General features: G+C 38.2%; 1 protein-coding gene across 1 annotated transcript in view; it reads left to right on the top strand.

Annotated features, from left to right (window-relative positions):
• CCDC15 (coiled-coil domain containing 15) overlaps positions 1-13,035 on the top strand; it is a 90,641-nt gene that overhangs the window by 37,132 nt on the left and 40,474 nt on the right. Inside the window, exons 8-10 of the mRNA XM_030828902.1 lie at positions 1,832-1,954; positions 2,958-3,065; positions 3,551-3,625. Coding sequence (XP_030684762.1) covers positions 1,832-1,954; positions 2,958-3,065; positions 3,551-3,625 — 306 coding nt within the window. The remainder of the gene's footprint in view (positions 1-1,831; positions 1,955-2,957; positions 3,066-3,550; positions 3,626-13,035) is intronic.

The following is a 13,035-nucleotide window of genomic DNA, read 5'->3' as shown; positions in this document are numbered from 1 at the left end:
CACCCCACAACAGTCCCCGGAGTGTGATGTTCCCCTTCCTGTGTCCATGAGTTCTCATTGTTCAGTTCCCACCTATGAGTGAGAACATTCGGTGTTTGGTTTTTTGTCCTTGCGATAGTTTACTGAGAATGATGTTTTCCAGTTTCATCCATGTCCCTACAAAGGACATGAACTCATCATTTTTTATGGCTGCATAGTATTCCATGGTGTATATGTGCCACATTTTCTTAATCCAGTCTATCGTTGTTGGACATTTGGGTTGGTTCCAACTCTTTGCTATTGTGATTAGTGCCGCAATAAATATACGTGTGCATGTGTCTTTATAGCAGCATGATTTATAGTCCTTTGGGTATATACCCAGTAATGGGATGGCTGGGTCAAATGGTATTTCTAGTTCTAGATCCCTGAGGAATCGCCACACTGACTTCCACAATGGTTGAACTAGTTTACAGTCCCACCAACAGTGTAAAAGTGTTTCTATTTCTCCACATCCTCTCCAGCACCTGTTGTTTCCTGACTTTTTAATGATGGCCATTCTAACTGGTGTGAGATGGTATCTCATTGTGGTTTTGATTTGCATTTCTCTGATGGCCAGTGATGATGAACATTTTTTCACGTGTCTGTTGGCTGCATAAATGTCTTCTTTTGAGAAGTGTCTGTTCATATCCTTCGCCCACTTTTTGATGGTATTATTTGATTTTTTCTTGAAAATTTGTTTAAGTTCTTTGTAGATTCTGGATATTATCCCTTTGTCAAATGGGTAGATTGCAAAAATTTTCTCCCATTCTGTAGGTTGCCTGTTCACTCTGATGGTAGTTTCTTTTGCTGTGCAGAAGCTCTTTAGTTTAATTAGATCCCATTTGTCAATTTTGGCTTTTGTTGCCATTGCTTTTGGTGTTTTAGTCATGAAGTCCTTGCCCATGCCTATGTCTTGAATGGTATTGTGTAGGTTTTCTTCTAGAGTTTTTATGGTTTTAGGTCTAACACTTAAGTCTTTAATCCATCTTGAATTAATTTTTGTATAAGGTGTAAGGAAGGGATCCAGTTTCAGCTTTCTACATATGGCTAGCCAGTTTTCCCAGCACCCTTTATTAAATAGGGAATCCTTTCCCCATTTCTTGTTTTTGTCAGGTTTGTCAAAGATCAGATAGTTGCAGATATGTGGCATTATTTCTCAGGGCTCTGTTCTGATCCATTGATCTATGTCTCTGTTTTGGTACCAGTACCATGCTGTTTTGGTTACTGTAGCCTTGTAGTATAGTTTGAAGTCAGGTAGCGTGATGCCTCCAGCTTTGTTCTTTTGGCTTGGGATTGACTTGGTGATGCGGGCTCTTTTTTCGTTCCATATGAACTTTAAAGTAGTTTTTTCCAATTCTGTGAAGAAAGTCATTGGTAGCTTGATGGGGATGGCATTGAATCTATAAATTACCTTGGGCAGTATGGCCATTTTCATGATATTGATTCTTCCAACCCATGAGCATGGAATGTTCTTCCATTTGTTTGTATCCTCTTTTATTTCATTGAGCAGTGGTTTGTCCGTCAGGATCTTCTATGCAGGCATCATCAGGCCTCCATCAGAGGCAAGGTAGAAAAGAAAAATGACAGAGACCAACAGAAACTGAATTGTTTAGAGTGTAGTTTGAAGCTTTCAAAGGTTGTTCTCAGCTAAACTTCAGAACTGACAAAAAGTATGAGTTTCTCTTTTATTCTATAATGTTTTATATTATCCTGGGAAAAACTACCCTTTGGCCTTCAATGAAGCCTAGAATATTATTGCCATCATATTAGTCTTACTAGACAATTTACAGTTTATTATTATTTTCTCTTTTAGAAAGTACACTTTAAGGAGCCATATTCTGATATGACAGATGAGAAAGGGAGAGAAGACTTTTCTCTGGCAGACTATCAGTGTTTGCCTCCCAAATCCCAGGACCAGGATGACATCAGAAATCAGGTAGAGCAGAAGAAAAAGATATAAACAGGAAGAAAGTACCCCGATTTTATAAATCCCAACAACTAGTAATTTAGAATGAAGGACTTTGGAGCTAATCGAAGAATATGGTGGCTTTTTTTTTTTTTTTATGGAGTCTTGCTCTATCGCCCAGGCTGGAGTGCAGTGGCACAATCTCGACTCATTGCAACCTCCGCCTCCCAGGTTCAAACGATTCTCCTGCCTCAGCCTCCCGAGTAGCTGGGATTACAGGCCCATGCCAGCATGCCTGGCTAATTTTTGTTTTTTTAGTAGAGATGGGGTTTTGACATGTTGGCCAGGCGGGTCTCGAACTCCTGACCTCAGGTGATCTGCCTACCTCTTCCTCCCAAAGTGCTGGGTTTACAGGCATAAGCCACTGTCCCTGGCCAGAATATAGTATTTTTTATTCCTTCCTACATTAGTGGGAAGATGATCCTAAGTCCTATTAGAACAGAGGAACTGCTTCAGGAGCATAGAGTGTTAAACTCTAAACAATTCAGTTCTTCTTGGTCTCTCTCCTTTTTTTTTTTTTCCTCTTCTACTTTGTACTTCAGTGGTACAAAAGACCCTGGTCTAGGTAACCATATGAGTCAAAATCAGTTCTGTGATTTCTGAGGCTGATGTATCACGTTCATATCTTATTCCAGAATCAGCTGACTATTTTAATTTAACAAGATTATTCTTCAACTCTTACCAAAGCCAACAGTATCGCTGCATGCATAATGCCCCTACATGAACAATGTAGGAACTAGAAGATACTTAGGATTTGGTGAGTTTGTCAGACTGTTCTGTCCATGATGGGATTAAGGATTAAGGTCTACATAGTTGAGCTAAAAGTGTAACATCTCCCTCATATCAAAATGTGTCAGAATATTTTTACCTGGTTTCATTTCTCTGGAGTTTTCACTGAAGCTTATAATATTATGATTAGCATTACACAAATTTTTTTCTGTTGTTGTTTTTCCTTTAAAACATGTTTCTCAAGCAACCTGCATCTTTTATGAGAGAAGAGAGAGTGAGAGAGGAATTACCTCTGGACTATCATCAATATGTTGTACCTAAAATCCAGGACCAAGACTCCCCTAGAGAACAGGTAGAACTGAGCACAGTAGGAGGACTGTATACCTTCTAAAAGGGGAACAAGGCTAAATTATATAACATTGAGGCTGAAGCCTGTCAAGCTAGCTTGTTTGTGGAATACATAGAATTAAGGGCTCCAGAATAAAGCTAAGAGTATAATGTTTTTGGTTATTTCAAAATGTGCCAGAATAATCTGGAATTTGCTTTAAAATACTCCAGGAAAAACGTTGGAGAAGAGAAAGATAATAAAGCAAAATGTTGCTAATTGTTCAATCTGGGTAATTGTTGAATCTTGAGATTCATTATACTTTTTTTTTTCTACTTTGATGCATGTTTGGAAATTTTTATGTTGAAAACACACACACACACAGCTTTAACTGTATTCTATTATCCTCACCTAGTGTCATTAATCTGGGATTGTCACTGAAGTCTATAATATTGTCACTAGCCCATCATTTCTGCTTAGACAATCAGTTTTGTATTTTGTTGTTCCTTTAGAACAAGCATATCAAACCACCCTCATCTTTTGAGAAATGGGAGATTGCAAGAGGAAATACTCCTAGAGTGCCACTGGTATGTTTCACACAATATTCAAGATCTAGTCTCTTCTAGAGAAGTAGAGCAGAATATAGTGAGTAAGTAGCAGAGTGTAAATTGCTTTTCTTTGGCTGAAGATCGACAGGGCAATGTAACTGCTTCAGGAATTTTGTGTTAAGGTCAGTAATAACAGGCAAAGAATATAACATTCTTTTGTTCTGTGATGTATCACACCATTCTGACCTATTGAAACTACTTCAGTCTTCTGAAGCTTTTACCATTGCCACAGGAATGATGATCCTGCTTGGATAACTTATGTTCAGTGTTTATATTGTCTTTTAGCACAGGAACTATGAGCAGGCCTCACGTGGTATGACAGATGAGAGATGGAGGAAGGAGTTACTTCCAGAGCGCCATGGATATATTTTACATGAAATCCAAGATCCAGGCTCTGCCAGAGAGCAGGTAGAGCAGGGTGTATTAAAGAGTAAGCAACAGAAAGCAAATTAGAGTTTGAGCTGGGCTTGTCGTAGTTTCGTTACCAAAAAAGATCATGATGATCACGTTATCTGTTTTTAAGATTAGCAATAGTATTATTAATATTATTATGAATAACAGCTTACATTCATTGAACACTTACCACAGCCAAAATGGTTTTAGAATTTTATATGAAGTATCTTATTTGATTTTCATAATAACCATAGAAGATAGATACTATTATTATCCTTGGTTTGTAGATGAAATTTAAGATTGCTTTGCAGGTAGAGTTAAAATCCAGAATGGTGACAAGAAGTATAATGTCTGCTTTTATGCCATAATATATCAGACTATTCTGACTTATTTAGATTACTTCAGGGCTATCACTGAAGCTTACAGTATTATCACTACTGTGATACCACTGCTCACACAATTTGGTAAGTGTTTTTGTATCTTTTAGAACTTATACTTTAGGCAGCAGCTATCTGTTTGGTCAGCTGAAAGATGGCCAGAGGATTTGCTTCTGGGTGGCCATTAGCACCTTTCACCCATGCACCAGAGAGATACTTCCAGCAGACGACAGGTAGAGCACCACAGGGTATGAGCAGTGGAATTTGGACAAGATTATAGGTACCTACTAAACTGGGAGTGGTCAGGCTGATCAAGAAGCACATTCCTGTTTTATTTCATATAGTGCAAAATGTATCCTGATATTATTATCCTAATCCTAAGATTATTTTAGGTCTCCCATTGAAACCTAGGGTATTTTGGGGAGCATTTATTGTCCATTTGAAAAACTATATTTTAGATGTATTTTTATAAAAGGTATATTTCTGATGGCCATTGTCTTTTACAGTGTGAGAGGGGAAGAAATGAGCAGTTTCTGAGGGCAGGGGTTATAAGGATCTTCTACCCCATGGCCAGTACTAGATCTCCATCAGTAAGCTGGTAGAGCATAAGGCAGGATCACCAAGAAATAAACTAATCAGGTTTGGGCTAGAGCCTGTTAGGTTTCTCTTGCCTAAGGTTTGGGGGCATTGAGTTAAGATCTGTAGTTTTTCAAGAAAATGTTACAACATCCTGGCCTACTAAGATTTTTCCATGGCTTAACTGAAGTTTAGTGGATTATCACTGGAATTTTACTCCTCTGCATAATTTTTATTTTCTGATTTTATGTTTTTAAAAACAAAGGCTTACGGCAACCAGCAGTGTTAGGCTGTATGAGAGACTGAAGAGAAATTTTCTCTTGGCCTCTTTAAGAGAGCAGAATTCAAAGGAGGCAAAGAAGCAGAAAATAGAGTTTGGGCTGCGGTTTTCAGGACCGAACTGCAACTCTTGGTGATTGTTAGTTTGGATCTGTAAGGTTGGCCTAAGGGTATGCTGCTGTGTTTTAGTCTACATTGTCATTTGTACATCCTGAGCCCTGCCAGGCTCTTTCGTACCTCAGGTCTTTTGCATATGTTTTTTCCTCTCGTCTGGATAGTCTTCCCTTTTTTCTTCATAAAGTCGGTCCCTTCTTATCCTTCAGGTTTCAGCTTAAATGTCACCTCCTTGGAAAAGACTATCCTTACCATCTTATCAAAAATAGATCTCCTTTTTTCTGTTTTTCCTCTATCCTTGCATTCTGTTTGTTTCCTTTTCAGTACAAAACAATTTGTAGTTAATTATTAATTTACTTGTTTTCTTATTGTCTAGAGATTTCCCACTAGCCCATAAGCTTCTTGAGAGAGGTACCATACCTGTTTTGTTTACCATTGTATGAACAGCACTTGGCACAGTGGCTAGTACTTAGTAGTCACTCAGTAGATAGGTTTTGAATGTGTTAGCCAATCAATCAAACATCTATTGAGCACCTTTTAGGTGTTAGCCATTGTTTAAGTCCTAAATATCAAAGATACAGTTGTGAGCAAGACACAACACTCAAATTTCAGACAATCTAAAGAAGAGAGATTGATACATAAACATAATTATGAAGCAGCATAATTAGTGATAGAGGACCCATGGGGCATTCACAAAGCACACAAGAGGGGTACTTACTCTGGATATTCAATTCAGGTTACAGCTTTGGTGATCTGAATCTCTTCTTGTCCTTCTGCTGTTACTATCCCTGGAAATTTTCAACCCTGGAATAGCCTTTTCTCCTTTTTTTTTTTGAGACAGAGTCTTACTCTGTCACCCAGGCTGGAGTGCAGTTGTGCAATCTCAGCTCACTGCAACCACCGCCTCCCGGGTTCAAGTGATTCTTGTGCCTCAGCCTCCTGGGAAGCTGGGACTATAGGCATGTGCTACCAAGCCTGGCTAATTTTTGTGTTTTTAGTAGAGATGGGGTTTCGTCATGTTTGCCATGCTGGTCTCAAACTCCTGACCTCAGGTGACCCTCCTGCCTGAGCCTCCCAAAGGTGCTGGGATTACAGGTGTGAGCCACTGCGCCTGGCCATCTTTTCAGCTTTTATGCTGCCAAATAATCCAGCCTTTTTGAAGAAAACACTTTAATAATATAGATTTATATCACATTCATACTTAGGATTTCCAGTCACAACTGGGTTCCCAGGGCTGCTTAGCATTTTTTCTTGCTTATTCCCTACCACCTTGCTCTCCAGTGCCCTACACTGACTATTCTAAATCTTAAACACTCCTTAAACTTCTTGCTGCACCCCCATATTCTCAACTTTCATACAGAAAATAAAAGCTATCACACAATAACTGCCTTAACCATTTACCTTCTTTTTGTTGCTGTTATTATTTATTCCTACTATCTCAGAGGAAAAGTTTTCTCTTCAAGCCCCACCAGCTAATTCTCTCCTCTTCAAAGTTAATCACTGTCAAGAGTTGTATGCATCCTTTGAGTCCTCTTCATAAGCATTTATACACATGTCAATGTAGACACATTAAAAAATTGTGATAAAATATACATACCATAAAATTTCCCATTTTAATCCTTTTTAAGTATACAGTTCAGTGGTGTTAAGTACACTCACATTTTTGTGCAACCATCACCACCATCCGTCTCCAGAGTTTTTTTCCATCTTGTAAAACTGAGACTGTATACACGTTAAACAGTAATTTCTCAATCTCTTCTCCCCATGCCCCTGGCAACCACTATTCTACTTTCTGTCTTCATGAATTTGATTACTCTCGGTACCTCATAGTGAAATCATACAGTATTTGCCCTTTCGTGCCTGCCTTATTTCACTTAGCGTAATGCTATGGCATATTATAGGAGTTACTTCCTTTTTAAGGCTGAATAGTATCCCACTGAATGTATATACTACATTTTGATTATCCATTTATCCATTGACTGTTCCACAATCAGTTTTCTCTGTTCTAGACCTTCCTGCACAGTATGAATCCTGTTGTGTAAGCTTCCTTTTACTCGGCATAATGTTTCTGAGATTCATTCATGTTGCTGCAACAATAATGTGTTCTTTGCATTGCTGTATAGCATTCCATTATTTGAATATATCACAGTTTGTTTATTCAATCTCCTGTTGATGGCCATCTGGGTTGTTTCCTGTTTGTAGCTATTTGGTACTGGGAATGGGGTGCTGCTACAACAAATATCGAAAAAATGTGGAAATGGCTAAAAAAATGGGTAATGGATAGAGGTGAAGAATTTTAAGGCCCATGACAGAGAAAGCCTGTATCATTTTTTAAATTATTGTTATATTTTGAAACAGACTGTCACTCAGTTGCCCAGGCTGGATTATAGTGGTACAATCATAGCTTACTGAAGCCTCAAATGGGTGGCTTAAGTGATCCTCCTGCCTCAGCCTCCTAAGTAGCTAGGACTAGAGGTTGTGCTACCCGTGCTTGGCTAATGTTTATATTTTTGTAGAGACAGGGTCTTGCTGTAATGCCTACTCTGGTCTTGAGCTCCTGGCCTCAAGTGATCCTCCTGCCTCAGCCTCCCAAAGTGTTAGGATTGCAGGTGTGAGCCACTGCTCCTGGCCATCATTTTAGAGAATATCTTCGTTGTTATAAGCAAAATATTGGTGGATATGTCTACATTAAAGATACTGCCAGATGGGCATGGTGGCTCATGCCTATAATCCCAGCACTTTGGGAGGCTGAGGTGAATGGATCACTTGAGACCAGAAGTTTGAGACCTGACTGGCCAACAAGGTGAAACCCTGTTTCTACTAAAAATATAAAAATTAGCCAGGCATAGTGGCATGCATCTGTAATCGCAGCTACAAGGGTGGCTGAGGCACAAGAATCACTTGAACTCAGGAGGCGGAGGTTGCAGTGAGCCGAGATCGCACCACTGCACTCCAGCCTGGGCAAAAGAGCAAAACTCTGTCTCATAAATAAATAAATAAATAAATAAATAAATAAATAAATAAACAAACTGCCAGTGAAGCTTGAGGAAATGAGGAACATGTTATTGGAAACTGGGGGAAAGGTAATCCTTGTTATTTAGTGGTAGGAAGCTTAGCTAAATTGTGTCCTACAGTTGTATGGAAGGCATAACTTCTAAGCAATGAACTTGGAAATTTAGCTGAGATTTGCAAGCAAAGTGTTAAAGGTACAGTGTAGTTTCTTCTTGTCACTCCCCAGAGAGGCTGCCAGGGTCTGTCTGGAATCCCTCTCTCCATGTTGTGGACTAGAAATTATTCAGGCAGTAAGCTAGGACAATTGTAGTGCTGACCACATTTGTTTACTGTCTATGAGAAATAATTATCCTGTGCTTTCTTATAGCCAGTGTTTAAAAACCATTGTTGTATAGATTTTTGTTTGTTTTTTGTTTTTTCAGTCTTCAGGCAGGAAGGTAAATTCCGTTCTATTATTGCATTGTGGCTTCAAGCAGAAGTCTCTTTATTTAAATATTACTTAATTTCATTCTAATTGACCTATTACCTTTTTGGCTCTATCTCTTCATATTATCTTATAATAGTTGCTCTGAGGATTACAATATACATACCAAACCTTTCACAGTCTGCTTTGAGTTAATAGTTTACCACATTAAGTGAATGTAGAAGCTTTATAATCAGATAGGTCCTTTTACCCTTTCCCCTTTATGTTATAATTGTCATAGGTGTTCCATCTACCTACACTGAAAACTCCATTTTTTTGCCTTCAATAATCATACATGTTTGTATGAAAAACTTGAGAGAGTCTCTACTTTTTTTTTTTTTTTGGAGACAGAGTCTCACTCTGTCACCTAGGCGGGAGTGCAGTGGTGTGATCTCAGCCCACTGCATCCTCTGCTTCCCCGGGTTCAAGCGATTCTCCTGCCTCAGCCTCCTGAGTACCTGGGATTACAGGTGCATACCACTATGCCTGGCTAATGTTTGTATTTTTAGTAGAGAAGGGGTTTCGCCATGTTAGTCAGGCTGGTCTCAAACTCCTGACCTCGTGATCCGCCAGCCTCAGCCTCTCAAAGTGTTGGGATTACAGGCGTGAACCACTGCGCCCGGCCGAGAGTCTCTACTTATTGACTCTTTTTGTTGCTTGCCTTTCATTCCTGAAGTTTCAAATTCCTCCCTGGTATCATTTTCCAGCCAACTTTCTTTACCTTTTCTTGTAGTGCAGGTCTTGTAGCAATGCATTTGCTTAATTTTCTTTCGTCTGAGAATATCTCTTTTGTCATCAGTCCTAAAATATATTTTTACTGGATATAGATTTCTGGGTTGACAGTTCTTTTCTTTCAGCACATTAAAAATATTGTTCCACTGTCTTCTGGTTTCCAGTCTTCGATAGCAAATTTGTAATTATTTGAGTCATTGTTCTTCTATATGTCATCTGTCTGTTTTTTCTGGCTACTTTCAAAACTCTTGTTATTTTTTGGTTTCCAGCAGTTTAATTATGATGTGTCTGGGCATAATGTTTTGTCCCATCTCAGGTATGATGAACATTTTCAATCTGTAAATCTATATCTTTGACCAAATTTGGGAAGTTTTTTGCCATTATGTCTTCAAATTTTTTTACGTACCAATTATTTTCTCCTTTCCTTCTGCAACTCCAGTGACACAAATGTTAGACCTTTTGATATTGTCCCACAGATGCATCATTGACATGATGTTCATTTTTTTCAGTCTTATTTTTTCTCTTTGTTCTTCACAGTAGATCATTTATATTGATCCAATAGATTCAAGTTCACTGACTTTTTTTTCATTCTTCTATTGAGTCTATCCAGTGAAATTTTGATTTCACATATTGTGTTTTTCTGTCTCTAAAATTTGGATCTGTATTTTTTTAATAGTTTTTATTTTTGTGGTGAGAACTTCTGTATTTTCATTTACTTCAGTTGGGTTTGCCCTTACCTCATAGATAAAGTATTAATCACTGCTTTAAAAGTTTTGTCTGTTAATTCAACATCCGGGTCACCCTGGAGTTGGGATCTGTTTATTATCTTTAACCCTCAAAATTGGTCACATCTTCCTGCTTTCTTCTATGTCAACTAATTTTAAGTTGTGTCCTAGACTTTTTTTTTTTTTTTTGAGATGGAGTCTTGCTCTGTCACCCAGGCTGGAGTGCAGTGGCGTGATCTTGGCTCACTGCAACCTCTGCTTCCTGAGTTCAAGTGATTCTCGTGTCACAGCCTTCCTAGTAGCTGGGATTACAGGCGCCCACCACCACACCTGGCTAATTTTTTTTATTTTTAGTGGAGACAGGCTTTCACCATGTTGGCCAGGCCGGTCTTGAACTCCTGACCTCAAGTAATCCACCTGCCTTGGCCTCCCAAAGTGCTGGGATTACAGGCATAAGCCACCATGCCAGCCTAACGTTTCTAATATTATATTTTGAGACTCTGGTTTCTGTTAAAATCCTCTAAAGAATATTGTATCTTTTGTTTGTTTGTTTGTTTTAGCAGGCAGTCAGCCTGGTTAAATTCCAACTGTAAGTGATCTCTCCTATGCACAGTGGCTCCAATGTTAGTTTAGTTTTCAAAGCTTTCATTATACTCCTATAGGTCTGTCCCATGCATGCACAATTCAAGGGGGATTCTGAGATACATGCCAGTTCACACACAGTATTAAGGGGTCCACTTTCTAGCTCACTTCTCTCTGGGTTACCCCCTATGCTCTCCAGATCCCAGGAGCTACATTTCTCAGAAGTCTTAGTTACAATCAATGATAGCAAGAGAGAGAGCCCATAGTGTGCTTCATCGTTGGCCAGTACTGGGAGTCCAGTTTTCTTTATTGAAAACAGAAAGTAATTTCATTTTTATTGTAGAAAAGATAAACACAAATGAAAAAGATAACCATAAATTTTAGAGATATTTCACATTAACATTTTGCTGTATAGATTTTCAGACTTTTAGAGTCACAAAACAAATAAATAACTTCCAAAATAATAATAGCTTTATTGATATATACAGTTTATTCTTGTCATTCATAGTGGTTGTGTTATATAAAGTTGTTACAAACACTGAATCAGGAAATACTGAATTTTTGCTCCTAGGGGAGATACTGGGGTAGATTCCTGCAAGCCTCTGGTCATACCATTTTTGTCAGCTAATCAATACATAACCTTATTTTATATATATTTCTCTTTAAAACACCTTATTTAATATATGTGGTTGATCTGTTAACATGAACTCACAGCCAACAGCACTGTAACTCATGCTGGAATGAAGCTTATCTAACATGCATATTTTTTCCATAAGGTACACCACTGCGTTTTTGTGCTTCGTAATAATAGATAGTACTTCAGCTATGCATGGGGACCATTTTAACAGTGAAATCACCAACATAGAACACAAAAATGCAAAAACTTGGCACCAGATAGACTGCAAAAAGAACACTTGTTTACAGTATGAGAGCTGAAACAAAAAAGCAGAGTATCACCTTGGTCAGCCTCAGTTGGCAACATGCATATTGGATGACTCAAATTTTTCACAGCTCTGTGCATGTCTGCAAAGGCCTGCAAAAGCACCATGAGTATTGGGATTACACATAAATTTTAGCAAATAGGCAAATTTGCAAATATGGAATATGCAAATAATGAATGACTATAATTCACATATACAATTGACCTATTTAAAGTATACAGTATTTTTAGTATTTACAGGGTTGTGCAAAAATCACAGGTTGTGTTTGTGGCATTAACCACAATTAATCTGAGAACATTTTCATCAACCCCCGAAAAGTTCTGTACCACGCCACTTTTCCCTTTATCCCCACCTCCAGTCCTATGCAACCACTAAGCTATTTTCTGTCTTTACAGATTTGCCTATTCTGGGTAGTCTGTATAAAGGAGACCATGAAAGATGTGGCCTTTTGTGACTGGCTTCTTTCACTTAGCATGTGTTTTCAAAATCCATTGATGTAGCATATAGCAGTACTTTGTTCCTATTCATTGCTGAAAAATATTCCATTTTGTGCATAGAGCACATTTTATTTATCAATTCATCTATTGATGGAAGTTTGGCTTATTTCTTCTTGGCTATTAGGAATAATACTGCTGTGAACATTTGTGTACAAGTTTTTTTTTTGTGGGCATATTTTTCACTTCTCTTGGGCATATTATACCTCATAGTGGAATTGGTGGAACGTATGATAACTGTGCTTAACCTTTTGAGGACATGCCAAACTGATTTTTCCAAAGTGGCTGCACCATATTTCATTCCCACCAGCAGTATATGAGGGCTCAAACTTCTCCATATCCTCACCAACACTTGTTACCTGTATTTTTAATTATTGCCATCCAAGTGGGTGTGAAGTAGCATCTCACTGTACTTTTGATTTGTATTTTCCTGTTAGCTAATGATGTTGAACACCTTTTCATGTGCTTACTGACCATTTGTATATCTTGTTTGGAGAACTGTTAGATGCTTTGCCCATTTTGTAATTGGGTTATTTGCGTTATGATTATTGAGTATGAGAATTCATAATATGTTCCACATACAAGTCCCTTATCAGATACATATGATTTGCAAATGTTCTTCTGTTCTGTGGGTTGCCTTTCACTTTCTCTATGGTTTCCTCTGCAGCACAAAAGTTTTTAATTTTGATAAAGTCCAATTT

This window comes from Nomascus leucogenys, chromosome 15, assembly GCF_006542625.1.
Source record: "Nomascus leucogenys isolate Asia chromosome 15, Asia_NLE_v1, whole genome shotgun sequence".
Taxonomy (NCBI): Eukaryota; Metazoa; Chordata; class Mammalia; order Primates; family Hylobatidae; genus Nomascus; species Nomascus leucogenys.
Note: the sequence above shows the minus strand (reverse complement) of the source record. Positions and strands in the feature narration are given on the sequence as shown.